This window comes from Procambarus clarkii, chromosome 8 (genome assembly GCF_040958095.1).
Source record: "Procambarus clarkii isolate CNS0578487 chromosome 8, FALCON_Pclarkii_2.0, whole genome shotgun sequence".
NCBI lineage: Eukaryota > Metazoa > Arthropoda > Malacostraca > Decapoda > Cambaridae > Procambarus > Procambarus clarkii.
The window spans coordinates 17,029,637-17,048,191 of NC_091157.1; the positions used below are offsets into that span (position 1 = coordinate 17,029,637).

General features: G+C 41.8%; 2 protein-coding genes across 2 annotated transcripts in view; one reads left to right on the forward strand and one right to left on the reverse strand.

Moving 5' to 3' along the window:
* LOC123753186 (uncharacterized) overlaps positions 1–2,883 on the forward strand; it is a 47,298-nt gene extending 44,415 nt beyond the window's left edge. Inside the window, exons 6-7 of the mRNA XM_069319417.1 lie at positions 1,116–1,415; positions 2,813–2,883. Coding sequence (XP_069175518.1) covers positions 1,116–1,415; positions 2,813–2,883 — 371 coding nt within the window. The remainder of the gene's footprint in view (positions 1–1,115; positions 1,416–2,812) is intronic.
* Positions 2,884–6,031: 3,148 nt separating this feature from the next.
* LOC123759231 (baculoviral IAP repeat-containing protein 8-like) lies at positions 6,032–7,727 on the reverse strand. The gene is made up of 2 exons (XM_045744106.2): positions 7,382–7,727; positions 6,032–6,956 (listed from the first exon to the last, which is right to left on the reverse strand). Exons 1-2 carry the CDS (start codon positions 7,545–7,547, stop codon positions 6,091–6,093), a joined length of 1,032 nt encoding a protein of 343 aa, XP_045600062.2. The 5' UTR covers positions 7,548–7,727; the 3' UTR covers positions 6,032–6,090.
* Positions 7,728–18,555: the final 10,828 nt, after the last annotated feature.

The window sequence follows — 18,555 nt, forward strand, 5'->3', positions numbered from 1 at the left end:
GGTCGCGGGTTGGATGGGTATGCCGTCTAAGTACTGGTTGTGGAGTCTATGTTGGTGATTCCAGAATTTAATGGGGTGGTTAAGTACCGGATCGCACACGGTATGTTCACTGGAAAATCTACCTGTACTGTGTGTGGTGGTGTGGCCTAAGTGTGCGGTGGTGTGGCCCTCAGTGTGTGGTGGTGTGGCCCCTCAGTGTGTGGTGGTGTGGCCCTCAGTGTGTGGTGGTGTGGCCCTCAGTGTGTGGTGGTGTGGCCCTCAGTGTGTAGTGGTTTGGTCCTCAGTGTGTGGTGGTGTGGCCCTCAGTGTGTGGTGGTGTGGCCCTCACTGTGTGTTGTGTGGTTCTCAGTGTGTGGTGGTGTGGCCCTGAATGTGTGATATAACCCATATAGAGTCCCACCTGAGCTGCCGTAGGGTGTAGACGTGTCGTCTGACCGCTCCGGCAGTTTGGGGAGGTTGCAATTTTCGCCAGCAGGGGGTGGGTGTCTCTACCCTCCCTGCTGTCCCTGCCTGGTGTTGACGTGGCGCTTTTAAGATGAGCGGCCATCTTCCCGCTGTTGAGAGGGTAAACTCCGTGGGTTTGGAGTTTACCTGCCGTGCAGGGTATCCTCTCATTGAGCAGGTCATGTGTGACGTGCTACATGTCCCGGTCGAGGAGGTCTACGGGGTTGAGCTGGTGACTGCTCGCCGAGTGATTATCAAGTTTGTGCGTGATGAGGCGTACCGTGGATTTCTCCGGCGGTACGAGGGCCGTACCTTGATGTTGTTGGATGGCACTGGTTCAGTGGCCATATCTGATCGGAGTGGTGCCGTGACGTATGTGAGCGTCCATGGGGCCCCCATGGAATTCCCTGAGTCCCTTCTCCGGCGTTTCTTCCAGAGATTTGGCTCCGTCATCAGTGTGAGGATGCACAAGCTGTCTTCTGGAAAATATGCGGGGTTGAAGACGAACATTCGTACCCTCGGGATGCGCCTGAGGTCGGACATTCCATCCTCTGTCCGACTTTTAGGGTACTACGTGCGGGTGTATTATGCCCGGCAACCCTGTACTTGTTTCCGGTGTGGCATGTTGGGGCATCAGGCTGCCGGATGTACTGCGGATCCGGTTGCTCCAGTCAACTTGTTCCGGGAAGAAGATTTCCCCCCGCTCCCTCTGGAGGAGGTCTTCGGGGATGAAGAGGTGAGCGTTCAGTTAGCGGATGCGGCTCCCCCTATGTCGCCGGACGTTCCTCCGGTTGTTACAGACTCTCCTCCGGGTCTTGCAGTGCCATCGGATGGTCTACGTGCTCCTGTCACTGTCTCCGCTGCTCCTAAAGGCCTTCCTAGTGATCATTGTGACGCGCCGCCGCCTTCTCCCTCGTCTTCGGCTGCTGCGCCTGGCCCTGTGTTCTCGCCTCAGGTCCCAGATGTGCTGGGTACTGGGGTGGCTGCGGGGCCTCCTGCTGTGTGTGGGCCAGTTCCCCCTGTGGTGGAGGCTGCTACCGTTCTGCGTCGGGCGTCGGTTCGTCCGGCTGGTGGGACCCGTGTTTTTGGGTCCGCTTCCGGCTCTGACGATCTCCGGCCGGAGCCCAAGCGTTCCAGGCGTTCGTCGTCTGCCTGGGCCGATGTTGGGGAATTCGGTGACTGTGGGTCCTTGGGAGTTGACGGTGTGGAACCGGTTGTGTCGCTGTCTCCACGGTTGGTGGTGGCAGAGGTTCATGTGCCTGCTGATGCTGGTGCCCAGGTCTCGGGGGTGCCTTCCGTTCCTTCTCCGCCTGGGGATTCTCCGCAGTGGGAGGTGGTAGCTCCCGCTCCCAGGGAAGGTGTGGTTGCTGGTGCTGGGCGTGGCCTGGTTGTGACATTACGGAAGGATGCGCGCCGCCCTGGTTCCCTGCAGTCGTCTGGTGGTGTGCCTGTGGCTGCTGGTGCCCTGGTGGTGGTGTCCTATGTCCAGCCCCCTCTTGTGAGGGTGTGTTGGGGACCTGGGGGACGTGTTGCCGGCGTCGGTGATGCCACCGGTTCACTGGTCGGCGATTGCTGAGTTACTGCTGAATGACGAGCCGGGGTAATTTCATGGTGGGGGTGTTCCCTTGATGTGGGGGATTGTGGAAGTTACTCGCGTCAGGAGTGATACCATTTGGGTCCCCTGCTTGCGAGTGTTTGTAGCTAGGGTTCCGGATGATATGGCGTCCAAGGTGGGTGAACGAGACCCTTGGGGGTGGTTACGTTGGGAGGCGTTCAATGTGCGTTTCCCCCGGGCTTTGTTCCCGGGCAAGTATGTCCGCTGATTGGCAGGTGTTTTGCAGTGTGTATTCTCTTCATGTATTACCTTGTTGTATTGTGTTTTCTTTTTAATTTTCCCTTTGTTTATATTTATGATTTGTTTGTGTGTGCATTGTCTTGTGTTATGTTTCATTTTCTAAATTTTGATGTGTTTTGTTGTCGGTCCTTCTGGCCGGTGTTTGTTTTTGTTTATTTGCTTACATTGTATTGCTTGTTTGTTATTGTTTTTGTTCTTTAATTTGTCTTGATGTCTGCTGTTCCTCCATTTTTGGTAATTATTGGCCTGTGCTGTCGGTCCTTCTGGCCGGTAGCTTCTGTATTTTGTTTTTGTTTTCTCTGATATTTTATTGTATTTATTGTCTTTAACTTGCATGCTTGCATGTAAAAATAAAAACAAATAAAAAATGTAACCCATATATGTTATTTTAAAGCGTATATATTTTTTTGTCAATTGATGATTATGAGAGTGATCTCGTCCTTAAACCGCTAGGTATAAGGACGAGGTTTCATGCTAATTACCGTTTTCATACTAATTATGCGGTGTAAACAGGCCTAACACCTTCTCCTGCTGCTGATGATGATAATTTAACCGGAAATTTCCGAATTAAGCGAAATATCTGACTTTTTCCGACCTATGTGGCTCACAGGCCGAGGAATCATCAGTATACCACCGAGTCATTTCACTGAACCACCACCCGAGTAGTGAATAAGGAGACAGATTGAGGTAAAAAAAATTTCAGAAACGGTTGGGCACTTCCATGCCGACTTGACCCTGGCGGGCCAGATCGTCCATCCCTCTTGTTTTGGGTGGTTAGGTTAGGGCACAGTCAGCGCGCTCCTGGCTGGCTGGCGGTGGTGGGGTGGTGGTCCCCCCTTGGGTCCCGGGGGGACAACCACCCATGGTGTACCTGAGGAACTGGTGCCCTATCCTAACCTGTTTTTTGTTACTTTTTGTCGCCTTGCTTTAAGATGAGTCTATTGCCTCAAGAAGGGGGTCTCTACTTATGAGAGGTACCGAGGATGAATGTTCAATAGTTGGAAACCAAAAAATACACTGGTGAAAGGCGTATAAACGTTTTTGGAGTATTTTAATGGCCTGAGCAAAAATGCACGATTTGTCCCGGGGGTGTTACGAGAGTGCTACGGTATCAATTTGGGGGCCCTTACTTTTGAATGGATCAGAGGGTGAATGTTCAATAGATTCAAACCAAGAAACACAGTTGAAAGCGAATATAGAAGTTTTTGGAGTACTTTAATGAGGCTATGACTGAATAGTATAGGGAGCCCTTGGGCACAGCTCCATTTTCTGTAATGGTCAGAGGTGGATAACCCCAGTGGGGGTCAAGCATACAAGGGGGGGGGTCTAGATTCCTTACAAAGACCAAGTTTGGATATATAGGTGTAGTAAGCCTTATCTTGAATTTGCATGATACTGTGGGGTACATTGACATGAAGGGCGAGTCATAGAACAGGATCTGCATGTGAGATGGGTCATATTGGGGTTTTAAAGAAGTTAAGATAGCTTTAAAGAGTCCTGTGTGCTTGATAGTGGGGAAATGTTCAGTCAATAATTCTCGTGTTTTGAATCTGAATGAGGGGTCCTAGTTTGCGTTCTAGTCGTAAAATGAGTTCCTTAGTATATTTGCTTTGGAAAATGAGCTTTCAGTACTCTATATAATTTGAAATCAGGTCAAGAAAGACATGTTTATGTGCGGGAAGGGTCAGGTTGGAAACTGTTTATTTCAGTCATCCCCTCTCGGCATTGCTCCGTTTTCTGTAGCTAAAGTAAAGATTCCATTTTCTGTGGTATTCAGTTGAATACTGGTGAAAAAGGCATACTTGCATTTGTATGGTTCTAACCTGTTTATAGATTTTATAGATATATTTTTCGGGCCTCAAATTAGATTTTAATATGAAAAATAGCATCAAATGTATGTCTATCTTTTGTAATAAACGTTACAAGCATTAACAATACCTGTGATATTTCATAGCATACGAAAAGAAGTTTAAATAGTGGGGCCTCAGCCATATTGTGTTGGGGTTTGACACTTCTAACATTAATTTGACACTCTTAAATATACTATAAAGGAAAGTAGTTGAGTGGTTTAAGCAATTTAATACGTATTGGGGTATTCTGTATTAAATTTCATTTTTTAACATAATAGTTTTCAGCTATTGTGGTGGGGGCCCAATAACTTCATATAGCGCAACGACTGTCGCTATCTGTACTTAGTTCCCCCTAAACTTAAAACAGTTGCACAATCTTACTTAAACACATTGCTAAACTCTTATACACAAACAAAAACTCAATTTTTAACTTACACAAATAAACCCAGGGCTTTCACATTCGCGCAAAATACTTAGTCCCCCCTAAACTTGAACACTCACAATCTTACGGTGCTTTAATTTCCAAAGCCTTCCAAACCTGCACTGGGTCCTGCCCAGCTGACTGCGGCTGGATGGATTACAATTGAGCCAAAAACAGTTGGTCAGGGCGAGATACGGCCTCATTTTTAGAGACATTTACTATAGCAAAAGCTTGAACGTCGAGAACTGGATGCGGGCCTGCACGAGAGTTGTTCTTGGCACTCAAATGTTTAGAGATTAAAATACATAGAATCTGCAAGAGCCCACCCTAAGTCGCTCACGCGGCCAATAGACATGTTTTTCGCCCAAATGCATTTATTTAAAATAATACGTCAGATAGAAAGAGTTTCGCATTGCTATTATATTTACCTTATAAAGCCTCTTTATAAAAATGATATGCCACTGCGTATTATGATTGTTTGAGAATAAATATTGCATAAATACTTACACGATTTCATAAACAAAAAAAAACTTTTAATGAGCCATGGTTGGAAGGCTTTATCATTACCGTAATTACAAACTTTTAAAACTAACTAAAAATATATGTCTCATAGAGGAAGATTTATTCTTCAGGATATATATTATTTATTAATTAAGAGTTTCATTCTGTATAAAAAATGAAAGTTGCCAATATTTTCAAAGCTCTGGCCACTAATTTTTTATAAAGGTTTTCCAAGGGAGTAAATCTTGCTTCCTCTCTTTCTCTCAAATGTTTCCTCATTTGCACAGGAGCAGAGCAACCTTCATGCGGGCCCTGGTTCAGTTCCCCAACGTCCGAGCTAATGGACATTACAAATTTCACTAAATGATGCAGTATCTTAGCTGTCTCTCTAATTATAAAGGTGTTAATCTTTTTTTTTTTAACCTTTGAGTGCTAGGTCTCAAAAAGGTTCTTTACCTCAGAAAGAAAGAGAGAGAGAGAGAGAGAGATTCTATTTTTGTCCATATTCGAGCGGAATGTTGAACAACCTTCGTGCGGGTCCTGGTTCAGTTCCCCAACGTCCGAGATATTGGACATTACAAATTTCACTAAATGATTCATTATCTTAGCAGCCTCTCTAATTATAAAGTTGTTAATCTTTTTTATAACCTTTGAGTACTAGTTCTCAAAAGGTTCTTTACCTCAGAAAGAGAGAGAGAGAGAGAGATTCTATTTTTGTCCATATTCGAGCGGAATGTTGAGCAACCTTCGTGCAGGACCCGGTTCAGTTCCCCAACATCCGAGCTATTGCACATAGCAAATTTCTCTAAATGAGGCAGTATCTCGCCCCCACCCCCCGGATCAATGATTTTAGGGCAGTAAATAAGCAATTGCAATCTAATCCCCCCCCCCCAAAAAAAAATACTGTTCATGAAAATGTGAGCTTATTTATACTAATTTATGAATATAAAAAAACAACTCGACATTTGTACAATTTTTATTTACATAAATAAATTAGTCTCTATGCCTTTTTTGTCTTCTTAGGAAATAATCGGTCGAAGGACATGCGAAATGGTGCGTCTGCAAATGGGGCAGTTTCTCATAGATACAAGACAATTACTGCATGTTACCATATGTCTGCAGGGCAGCAGTACGACACTCAACGCATTGTTAAAGCACACCTTACACAAAATATCAGCAGCCCAAGACGTTGGCGTAGATGTGTTCATCACAGTTTCAACATGGGATGTCGCATCAAAGTCTGTGGCCTCTTCGCCAGTTTCAACATCCATTTCATTAGCGACTATAGTCGTCTCTTCCGCCTCTGTTTCAACAGGAGAAGGCAAAGCCCGCAAACCAAGATTAGTGCTCATGAACCCGCTCATTGATCCAACAACGTCGACATCCATTTCATTAGCTGTGGCGACTGTTTCCATGTCAGAGGGCGCGGATTGCCATTCCAGATTCGCAGGCTCTACCCTACCTTCCACATCCTCATGATGAATTCCCCTTAAACCCATTTCGGCTTTAGTGCTCTCTTGCATATAACACAACATTAATTCTATACATCTGGCCTCTGTAACAAACGGTAATAAATCTTTGGTGCTTTTGAGATATAGCCTTAAGGCAGGTCTCACACAGACATCAGGAAATCCAAAATGTTCAATTAATGCTGGGAAAAAACCCAAACCTTCCATCAGACCAGTTAAAAGATGTTCATCTATGGGTTTTATAGTTCGACGCTGGTAAGATTCTCTAGCATTCTTAATGAACTGTGCATCCTTTTTAATGTTGACAAAGGTGCACTCAGGATACCATTGCGCGTGCAGTGTCCAAGGGTCGTCAGCGGGTTCCCAATTACGAAAACCATTCCCACAGAAAAAGCAGCGCATGTGGTCACTTAGGCCTGTAAATTTAAGAAAAAAAATATTCCCATTCATTATTATTATTATAGCTCACATCCGGCAATGTTGTAATACAAAAACACACACACGCGCGCGCACACACACACACACACACACACACACACACACTTCCCGGGACCAAAGAGCGAGAGCTCCACCCCCGAAAGCACAATTGGGGGAGTAAACACACTTTTTTTTTCAGATATATACAAGAGTTGTTACATTCTTGTACGGCCTAGCATTTCCGGCAGGTCCCTAGAATACAATCCCCACCTCGAAGAATCGTTTTTTACAACCAAGTACCCATTTTACTGTTGAGTTAAACAGAGGCTACAGTTAAGGATTTGCGCCCAGTAAATCCTCCCCGGCCAGGAGGATACACACGCACACACTAAAAATAACAAAAACTCCAATAATATTTGTTTACCACAGAAGAAAAATCCTGATTCTGCCAATTCGTGAGATGTTTGCTTGACACAACCAGTCCTGCTGAGGTCGAATGTTTCCAAACGCTGTTTGTATGTTGCCAAGCCTGGATATCTAGGTTTAGCGTATGGAATTACCCCCAGAACCTGCAAATCATCTCCAGTCATTTTAGTTTCTTCCTCGCGGGGTGGGGTCTCTAAAAAAACAAAGATGCTCCATCACATATATGCATAAGACACAGGTTCTAAGTCAATTCTTTCAAAAACAAAAAAAAAATAAAGAAAAATTATTTGAAAAGACTTACTGCGTTTATACTTATTTTTTTTTTTTGTCCTCCCTCCACATCGCCAATACTAATTATTCACAGATAAACTAGTAAATTATATTTATACAATATACTCACGATCAGATGTTACTATATTCTTTGGTTCGAATAGGGGTGAAAAGAAATCCAGCCCATATTCGAATGCCAGTTTGGTGATTTCCAAAGGAACGTTATTGTCCTTTTCGCCTCTTATGAAGGAACAATTTGGCGACACTTTCGCATGCCTACTACGGGGCGTATCGCCCTCAATCCAAGCATGCACAACTTTACAACAAAAGGCGCAGGAACAATGATCCGCAACTCTCAGATAATAAAATCCTTCATTCACCAGGTCTTGGGGGTTTAGCCACTCGACAGGCCAATTTATAAAGGTGTCTAAACGCATTTGGGCACATTTAAGACTGTCCCTGGAGTAAAACGTTTTAGTACGGGAAGGTTCCATTGTGCACTGGTGCGACACTGGCGAATGGAGGCAAGATCCTAGGCTATATATTGCCCGTCCTTTCCCTCCCCGAAATAAATGTCAAAGATCGCTACATATGTGCTAGTTTCTTTTTTTTTTTTTTGGTTTGGCAATTCTAGCCACCGCTACTCTTTTTTTTATGGCATAATTATGAGGAAACAGGGAAAGGAAAAAATGACTCGCAAATGTGCTAAATCATGTTGCATAATGCAGTGAATTAAAAAAAAAAAAGATGGCAGTTGGTAGTCTAGGAAAGGTGACCAAGTACTTATTTTTTGTGATAATTATCGAGAAATGTCATTAACTACATAAGGTATCCCTAATGTCAATAAGTTATCACAAACCTTCCAATAATGATGTGGCCTCCATGACTTTATATATATTTCATTAAGGGAATATGGTCTGACTATGGTTCTTTCATGGGGGGGGGGGGGAACATTAAAAAAAAAATTGTAACATGTCGCACTGTGTTTGACCTTTTCTGCTTCTGAAAAAAAAGGTTGCCAGTGTTTGGGTATTAAGCTGACGTATATTGATATTTTATGGCAAGATATTTTGAGATACATATTGCGCTATTTGAGGTGGTTTTTTTTTATACTAATTAAGTCAGTGAAAAAAAAATGTTCCTATGGGCTTCTTGTTGGTCGAGGCCCTTATAATAATAATATAAATATTTGCTCAGTACGTGGTAACTTTTACACGCACTAGCAGGGATGGAGATATAAGGGCGCAAAGCCCCCACGACGAATATTCGCAGGGTCGACACAGGGCGGTTGACTAGGCTTTATCCAAAACATAAGGGAAAGTAAAAAAAAAGAAAGATGGAGACGTGGCTGGAAACGCACACCGGATATTTAACCGATGAAGAATTTTGCAATAATGAAACTTGCATTGTGTATCCTGTAAACTGCATATCTTGCGTCCCGTACGGGATGGCGAAGGACATATCAGTGAAATACAAACACGCAAGCGCCTATGGTGAACGCAGGCCTTTGTATAATCTCAAGAGATGTGTTCCCCATGATCGCCCAATTCCCGGTTCAATTCATGTCTCCAATCGTCGAGCTGAAAATCTCCCCTGCATTATTGCTGCTGCAGTGCAATATGGTATAGGGGCGCCTGTAGAGAACAATGAGATCGCCAAGTCGCATATAGAAAAATCCAAAGATCGTGATATGCTCACCGGATTAAAAGAAGATACAACGCAAAATCGCCTCATCTATTTCAAAAAGGCTATAGAAGCCATAACGAGATTCATCAAGTCTTCTCCGGAAATCGCACGAGTTGTATTACCTGTGGGTATTGGTCGCACCTGTGTTCAAAGAGATGAAGTTTGGGAGGAAACATATCTTCCAATTATCGAAGATCTGTATAAAAACTTAAAACATTACGATGTTAATGTTATATTGGTGCGTAATGACCAGAGCTCCAAGGAAAAAAAAAATGTCCCTGGCAACTCTATGATGCGCAGTTGTCCCCCGCGCCGGCGTGAAAAGTGTATATAGACCCCCTTCCGAGTCACTACCTCACAAGCCAGCACTATGGAGCTCCCCTCCCTGATTAGCGACTTTGCCTCTTTGCCCATCTATAACAATCGTGATTGTCTGCTCTATGATTTGGATGCAACAAGCGTGCAGTTGAGCGAAATGGTGTACACTTTATGGGAACGATACCCCTATGCTCGATTGCATCGGAAAAACCTGCCGTGCAAAAATCGTGCTGTTAGAACTGATAGAGATATCCCCGGCCTCATATTTGTTGGCGAAGCACCCGAATTCTGCAATAGGATGGATGACGACCCCTATGAAAGTTATGCTGTTTTACCGCACCTTATTGGATTAATCACCCAGTTTACCAACGGTCCAGCGACGCCATCTTCTTACAAAAAGCCCAGGTACGAAGCATGGAGTTTGGATGAGCATTTTTATGACGGCCTGAAAAATGATACCGAATACCAAAGATGGCGTTGGTTTGACAAAGCTCTGCGAAAAGCCATTGAACATATTCTTCAGAGAAGCCGAAGAGGACAAGTGGGAAGGATTATTTTCCCATATGGGTTGGGCAAGGCTTGCGGGCAGTATCTCACAAGTGGCGAACGCAACATATGGGAGACTAAATATTTCCCTGTGATGTGCAAATTAGCTCAGAAACTGCAAGAACGTGGTATAGACACTTTAATGATATGTCCTGTAAATAATGACACGCCAACTCGCTCTCCAACCCATGGCATCTTTAGACACAAGATTCCACGTATGGCCATTCCACCTGTTTCTACGAATGATAAAGACTCTGTTTCTACTGTCGGACCTGCCGCTGACGTGAGAGAAGACGGGTCAGCTGTCGTGGAAGATGATCCATCTACCGGCGCCATGTCTGTTACTGTAGGTGATGAAGTGCTCACTATTGTGGAAGACGACGACAATGAAGACAAAGAGAAAATGGAAATGGAATATAATGAAGATGAGATTAGAAAAGCTGTAGAATCTATATTGTAATATTTCATACAAATTAAACCACAAAAAAAGAAATGTTAACCTGTATTTTTATTTACTTTTCCTAATTTCTCTCTACACACACACACACACACACACACACACACACACACACACACACACACACACACACACACACATTTATTTATTTATTGTTTCCTAATTTCTCTGTACAAAAAGAAAAAACTATGAATTACATATTATAAAAGCCTCTAACAACTCTATGTGACAAGGTGTATATAAGACGAAGGTTATGTTAAAAAACCTTTTTAATCGCTTCGAGATGTGTTCCAACTACATGCGAGCCAAATTACGGAGACTCAAAGATTCTATTATTGAAGTGGATTTCCCCAACGATGATATATTTAAACCCGGGGACTGTATTGTCTATGATCTTCCTACCCTACACCAGTTTTCTAATGGTTACTCCCAACAGCTGTGGGAAAAATATCCTTATGGGGTGGTTGAAAAGAAAATATGTCCTGAAACGCTTTGTGCTGTAGTTACGGATCGTGACACTCCAGGAAATATAATCCTCTCCCCGCCACCAGAACCTAATGTGCAGCCTTATCTCATAGCCCTCATATGTCAATATAGTGTAGGTGCGTCTATTGAAAATAATGACATTAACCAATTTCATATTAAGCACAGTAAAGATATTGATTTAGTAGCGGGATTGCGGAGAGATACAACTATCAACAGACGATGGTGTTTTAAAAAGGCCGTGAGTCGCATTATGAGCGAGGCCAAGAGTAATAATTCTATCAAACGGATAGTTATGCCATTTGGTATAGGCTGCAATTCTGGGGTGGGTTGGTCTAGAGCAGGTGAAGAAGAAGAAGAATGGCTGGCATCTTACTACCCTACACTGGCTCATTTGGCCCATGTAATGAAAAAATGCAAAAAAGAATTTGTGCTGGTGCGTCCTAAACAAGATGGAGCAGGGAAAGGTCAAGTACCGCCACAAGTAGTGAAAAGACCATCGAGTAAAAGGAGGAACCTTAGATCTTATTACACTAACGACAAATAATAAAAAAGTGCTTGTTTTTTTTTTTTGTATATGTACTCATAATAAAATAAAAAATTGTATAAATGTCAAGTTTTTTTTTTATCTGTTAAAGTAGTTTTTTAAAAATAAGAGAGAGACCTCATCACTTATTCACCCCCATGACAAGTACTCTAGCAAATACTACCTGACATTTTTTTTTTAACATATTTCATCTTCAAGGGGAGTGTGCAATAATAATAATAATAATGATACATGATTTTTTTTTATTTAGGTAAAAAACACACACACACATATATATATATATATATATATATATATATATATATATATATATATATATATATATATATATATATATATATATATATATATATATATATATATACAAACAAAATAATGTTCTGGTTGAACAGAGTTTGGGTTGGGGGACAAAGTCTCGGGATTTGGGGATAACCCCCCCCCCCCATCAGGCCACCCGCACATTGTTCCTGTAGTATGTCCCCTTTGCATCATTAGTTCCTAAGAGTTATCTTGTGGGTGGAGCTTTATCTAGATCTGCCTTAATGACTGGATGCAAATTTTCCCTCCAATAAACCTCATCCTCTGGCGCAATTTCCTCAGCTTCGGAGGTGGAACAATAATCCCCATAATCCCCAAAGAAAATTTCTCTAAATGCATTCTGCGCTCGAACTTTGTCATGATAAATAAACCAGTTTTCACGCTGTTTAAAATCAATCCCCGCAAACTGTTTTTCTATTTCACCTTGGGCTTGCACCCACTCGATAAAGTTGGGTATTCCATTATACGCCACATTAATCAAGCCTATTCCTATTTCGACAGGTAGTCTTATTTCTGTTTCGTCACAAAAACCGCCATATACGGTCTCAACGGCGTTAATTTTTTTGGTTTTCTGTCTTTGAACATGTGAGTCTTCTAAATCTGCGCCTTCATACTGCTTTTCAATTGCCGCCAAAGCCTTGACGCGTGCGATGAACTTGGGCAATTCCTCATACTCCACGACGCAATGACCTCGTGAAATAAATACCAGGGGCGATTCCCTGCATTGCATCTTCCTCTTTTCCTCAACATCTACAGCCTGATGGCCGAGCTCTGATAAAAGATATAACAGAACAAATTAATTACATACGCCCATAGAGAGAGAGAAAAAAATCGTTGAACTTTATTGGATTTCTTTTAGATTTAAATTTTAACTACTTGGAACGAATTATCAATGAGGCACAAACCATGACAAGTCCTGTAAAGTATTAGGGTTTATGCATACCATTTATAGTCTCCATCACAGCTTGGTCGTATGATCTCTCACTGAGAACCCCACACCCACCCCAGCCAGATATAGGCCGAGACCTCCTGAACTTGCTGCCAGGGGTCGCCAGTTTATTTGTTTTTGTTTTTTATCTATAAGTTGGAATAAATAAGCTCGTATTTCCTTGAACGTTTTTTGACAAAATTCTTGATGTGGGAAACAAATACTCAAATGTGTGAGGGAAAGAAAATGCGCGAAGAGGCCATAATGGTCCTAAGAACACACATTCTTTCCACAGTCACTGATAAGTCGCCGGCTGGATGGATTGCAATTGCTTATTTACTGCCCTAAAATCATTGATCCGGGGGGTGGGGGCGAGATACTGCCTCATTTAGAGAAATTTGCTATGTGCAATAGCTCGGACGTTGGGGAACTGAACCGGGTCCTGCACGAAGGTTGCTCAACATTCCGCTCGAATATGGACAAAAATAGAATCTCTCTCTCTCTCTCTTTCTGAGGTAAAGAACCTTTTGAGAACTAGCACTCAAAGGTTATAAAAAAGATTAACAACTTTATAATTAGAGAGGCTGCTAAGATAATGAAACATTTAGTGAAATTTGTAATGTCCAATATCTCGGACGTTGGGGAACTGAACCAGGACCCGCATGAAGGTTGTTCAACATTCCGCTCGAATATGGACAAAAATAGAATCTCTCTCTCTCTCTCTCTTTCTTTCTGAGGTAAAGAACCTTTTTGAGACCTAGCACTCAAAGGTTAAAAAAAAAAAAAGATTAACAACTTTATAATTAGAGAGGCTGCTAAGATAATGAATCATTTAGTGAAATTTGTAATGTCCAATATCTCGGACGTTGGGGAACTGAACCAGGGCCCGCATGAAGGTTGCTCTGCTCCTGTGCAAATGAGGAAACATTTGGGAGAAAGAGAGGAAGCAAGATTTATACCTTGGAAAACCTTTATAAAAAATTTGTGGCCAGAGATTTGAAAATATTGGCAACTTTTTTTTAAACAAAATGAAACTCTTAATTAATAAATAATATATATCCTGAAGAATAAATCTTCCTCTATGAGATATATATTTTTAATTAGTTTTATAAGTTTGTATTTACTTTAATGATGAAGCCTTCCAACCATGGCTCATTAAAAGTTTTTTTTTGTTTATGAAATCGTGTAAGTATTTATGCAATATTTATTTTAAAACAATCATAATACGCAGTGGCATATCATTTTTATAAAGAGGCTTTATAAGGTAAATATAATAGCAATGCGAAACTCTTTCTATCTGACGTATTATTTTAAATAAATACATTTGGGCGAAAAACATGTCTATTGCCCGCGTAAGCGACTTAGGGTGGGCTCTTGCAGATTCTATGTATTTTAATCTCTAAACATTCGAGTGCCAAGAACAACTCTCGTGCAGGCCCGCATTCAGTTTTCGACGTTCAAGCTTTTGCTATAGTAAATGTCTCTAAAAATGAGGCCGTATCTCGCCCTGACCAACTGTTTTTGGCTCAATTGTAATCCATCCAGCCGCAGTCAGCTGGGCAGGACCCAGTGCAGGTTTGGAAGGCTTTGGAAATTAAGCACCGTAAGATTGTGAGTGTTCAAGTTTAGGGGGGACTAAGTATTTTGCGCGAATGTGAAAGCCCTGGGTTTATTTGTGTAAGTTAAAAATTGAGTTTTTGTTTGTGTATAAGAGTTTAGCAATGTGTTTAAGTAAGATTGTGCAACTGTTTTAAGTTTAGGGGGGACTAAGTATTTTGCGCGAATGTGAAAGCCCTGGGTTTATTTGTGTAAGTTAAAAATTGAGTTTTTGTTTGTGTATAAGAGTTTAGCAATGTGTTTAAGTAAGATTGTGCAACTGTTTTAAGTTTAGGGGGGACTAAGTATTTTGTGCGAATGTGAAAGCCCTGGGTTTATTTGTGTAAGTTAAAAACTGAGTTTTTGTTTGTGTATAAGAGTTTAGCAATGTGTTTAATTAAGATTGTGCAACAGTTTTAAGTTTAGGGGGGACTAAGTACATATAGCGCCAGTCGTTGCACTATATGAAGTTATTGGGCCCCCACCACAATAGCTGAAAACTATTATGATGTTAAAAAACGAAATTTAATACAGAATACGAACAGATTCCCAGTACGTATTAAATTACTTAAACCACTCAACTACTTTCCTTTATAGTATATTTACGAGTGTCAAATTAATGTTTGGAGTGTCAAACCCAACATAATATGGCTGAGGCCCCACTATTTAAACTTCTTTTTGTATGCTATGAAATATCACAGGTATTGTTAATGCTTGTAACGTTTATTACAAAAGATAGACATACATTTGATGCTATTTTTCATATTAAAATCTAATTTGAGGCCCGAAAAATATATCTATAAAATCTATAAACAGGTTAGAACCATACAAATGCAAGTATGCCTTTTTCACCAGTATTCAACTGAATACCACAGAAAATGGAATCTTTACTTTAGCTACAGAAAACGAAGCAAAGCCAAGGGAGGATGACTGGAATAAACAGTTTCCAACCTGACTCTTCTCGCACATAAACATGTCTTTCTTGACCTCATTTCAAATTATATAGAGTACTGAAAGCTCATTTTCCATAGCAAATATACTAAGGAACTCATTTTACGACTAGAACGCAAACTAGGACCCCTCATTCAGATTCAAAACACGAGAATTATTGACTGAACATTTCCCCACTATCAAGCACACAGGACTCTTTAAAGCTATCTTAACTTCTTTAAAACCCCAATATGACCCATCTCACATGCAGATCCTGTTCTATGACTCGCCCTTCATGTCAATGTACCCCACAGTATCATGCAAATTCAAGATAAGGCTTACTACACCTATATATCTAAAATGGTCTTTGTAAGGAATCTTGACCCCCCCCTTGTATGCTTGACCCCCACTGGGGTTATCCACCTCTGACCATTACAGAAAATGGAGCTGTGCCCAAGGACTCCCTATACTATTCAGTCATAGCCTCATTAAAGTACTCCAAAAAGTTCTATATTCGCTTTCAACTGCGTTTCTTGGTTTGAATCTATTGAACATTCACCCTCTGATCCATTCAAATGTAAGGGCCCCCAAATTGATACCGTAGTACTCTCGTAACACCCCCGGGACAAATCGTGCATTTTTGCTCATGCCATTAAAATACTCCAAAAACGTTTATATGCCTTTCACCAGTGTATTTTTTGGTTTCCAACTATTGAACATTCATCCTCGGTACCTCTCATAAGTAGAGACCCCCTTCTTGAGGCCCTAGACTCATCTTAAAGCAAGGCGACAAAAAGTAAAAAAAAACAGGTTAGGATAGGGCACCAGTTCCTCAGGTACACCCTGGGTGGTGGTCTCCCCCGGGACCCCAGGGGGGACCACCACCCAACCCCGCCAGCCAGACAGGAGCGCGCTGACTGTGCCCTAACCTAACCACCCAAAATAAGAGGAATGGACGATCTGGCCCGCCAGGGTCAAGTCGGCATGGAAGTGCCCAACCGTTTCTGAATTTTTTTTACCTCAATCTGTCTCCTTATTCACTACTCACCCGCATTTCGACGACGTGCATTTTAGTCTCCAGATGAATTTACTGCGATTTAAAAGGATTTCTGCCATTGAATGGATCTAAGATTCGGATTGAATCTGACACTCAGACTCGTCTCGTCCACACATATCTAAACCGATCCTATATCTCCTTTTGCCGGATCCAACGACGGCCTGGCTTCTTTTTTTGGAGGTCTGAGTTCAATCCCCGATTGTCCAAGTGGTTAGGTACCTTTTCCTTCCTCTGTGCTAGTTTAGCTGCTTGTCCTCGTTTACCTTCCAAGTGTTGTATAGTCGGACTGGCTTAGAGCTTTTTCCTGAGAACTAAGCTTAGAGCTTAACTTATAGCGCCTTAGCTCTAAGCCTAGAAAGCTTAGAGCTCTTTCCTTTCACCTTATCTACCAGAGATTGCCACATATGGAATCAGCTGTCTCTCAACACTAACTCATTGAAATACACTAACTCATTCGTTGTTCAATCTCCAATATATATATATATATATATATATATATATATATTGGATATATATATATATATATATATATATATATATATATATATATATATATATATATATATATATATATATATATACAATATATATATATATACAATATATATATATATACAATATATATATATATACAATATATATATATATATATATATATATATATATATATATATATATGTATTATATATATATATATATATATATATATATATATATATATATATATATATATATATATATATATATATATATATATATAATATGCATTATTGCATCTAACAAGTGTCATTGCATCTTCCAAGTTGTTCCTAAAAGATGGCGCCAATTAAGCCGTGAAGATTACGTAACAAATTTAAACTTCCAAGTATCTATGCAATTTTCAATCATCATTACAACTCACAAGTATAATTACCTGCAATTTCCTTCGAGACAACACAACGAACTCTTCAACACAGTCACACACATTTATCCCGGGGTGGGGGGGTCAAATGGTCTGTAGAAACTGAGGTCAGAGGTCACGATGTCTCCTCTACCCAAATCACCAGTTGACTGACAGTGAAGAGGTGGGACCAATGAGTCGAAGCCCTTGCGGCACCCCACAATGATCCTCGACGTTTAATGAACGTTGTGAAAACGTTTTCGTTACGTGTGGTTGAACCCCCCCCCCCCCCCAAGTCACTAAAATGATTTAAGTACTGTACATCTTAATTTGACGTTGTGGGAATACTACGTCAAAATACGGTGTGTTATGCGAGAGAACAGACTAAAAATTGGGATCATATGTCAAATTATGAATTTTCATTAATGTTGTGATGTTCATGTTCTCTGTATCTCTGTATTTGCTTTTCTTAGACAGTTATTTATTGTTCTCGTAAATGTTTGTGTGTACTTCTATGTTCTATCATCTATTACTATGTAATTCTGTTCCATCCTCCCATTCCCTTTATTTTCTCTTCGCTGTTCTCCTCGTCATTTCTTTTCGTTTTCCCACTCGCTTTCTCACTCTCTTCCCCCCATCCCACCCATCCCCCTCCCCTCGGTGCCCCACGACTGATCAATCCCTCCCATCCCCCTCCCCTGGGTGCCCCACGACTGATCAATCCCTACCATCCCCCTCCCCTGGGTGCCCCACGACTGATTAATCCCTGCCATCCCCCTCCCCCTCGGTGCCCCACGGCTGGTCAACCCCTCCCATCCCCCTCCCATGGGTGTCCCACGACTGATCAATCCCTGCAGGTGTTCATGTGTGTTGCTCTCTCCCTCAGGACGTCATCTGCCAACCACTTGGAGGATCCTGAGCCTCGCCGTCCTCCTGGGGGGACGGAGCCTGCTCTAGGAGGAGGACGACCACGGAGGAGAAGGAAGCGGAGACAACAACAAACAGAAAGGAAAGACGAAGCTATAGGAGAGAAGAAGGCGGGAGACAACGGTGGGAGTCTTCACACGGAGGAGACCTTCTCCTTCAGCGCCCCCGTCGCCGCCATCTTCAGGAGACAAATGACTGTCGCTCTGCCCGTGTTTATGACAACAAATGA

Bases quoted from the DNA above. Each gene is read 5' to 3' on its own strand.
- LOC123759231 (XM_045744106.2), bottom strand. From the start codon at position 7,547: ATGACTGGAGATGATTTGCAGGTTCTGGGGGTAATTCCATACGCTAAA. The intron at 6,957-7,381 runs GTAAACAAATAT...TTAAATTTACAG, and splicing joins ATCAGGATTTTTCTTCTGTG to GCCTAAGTGACCACATGCGC.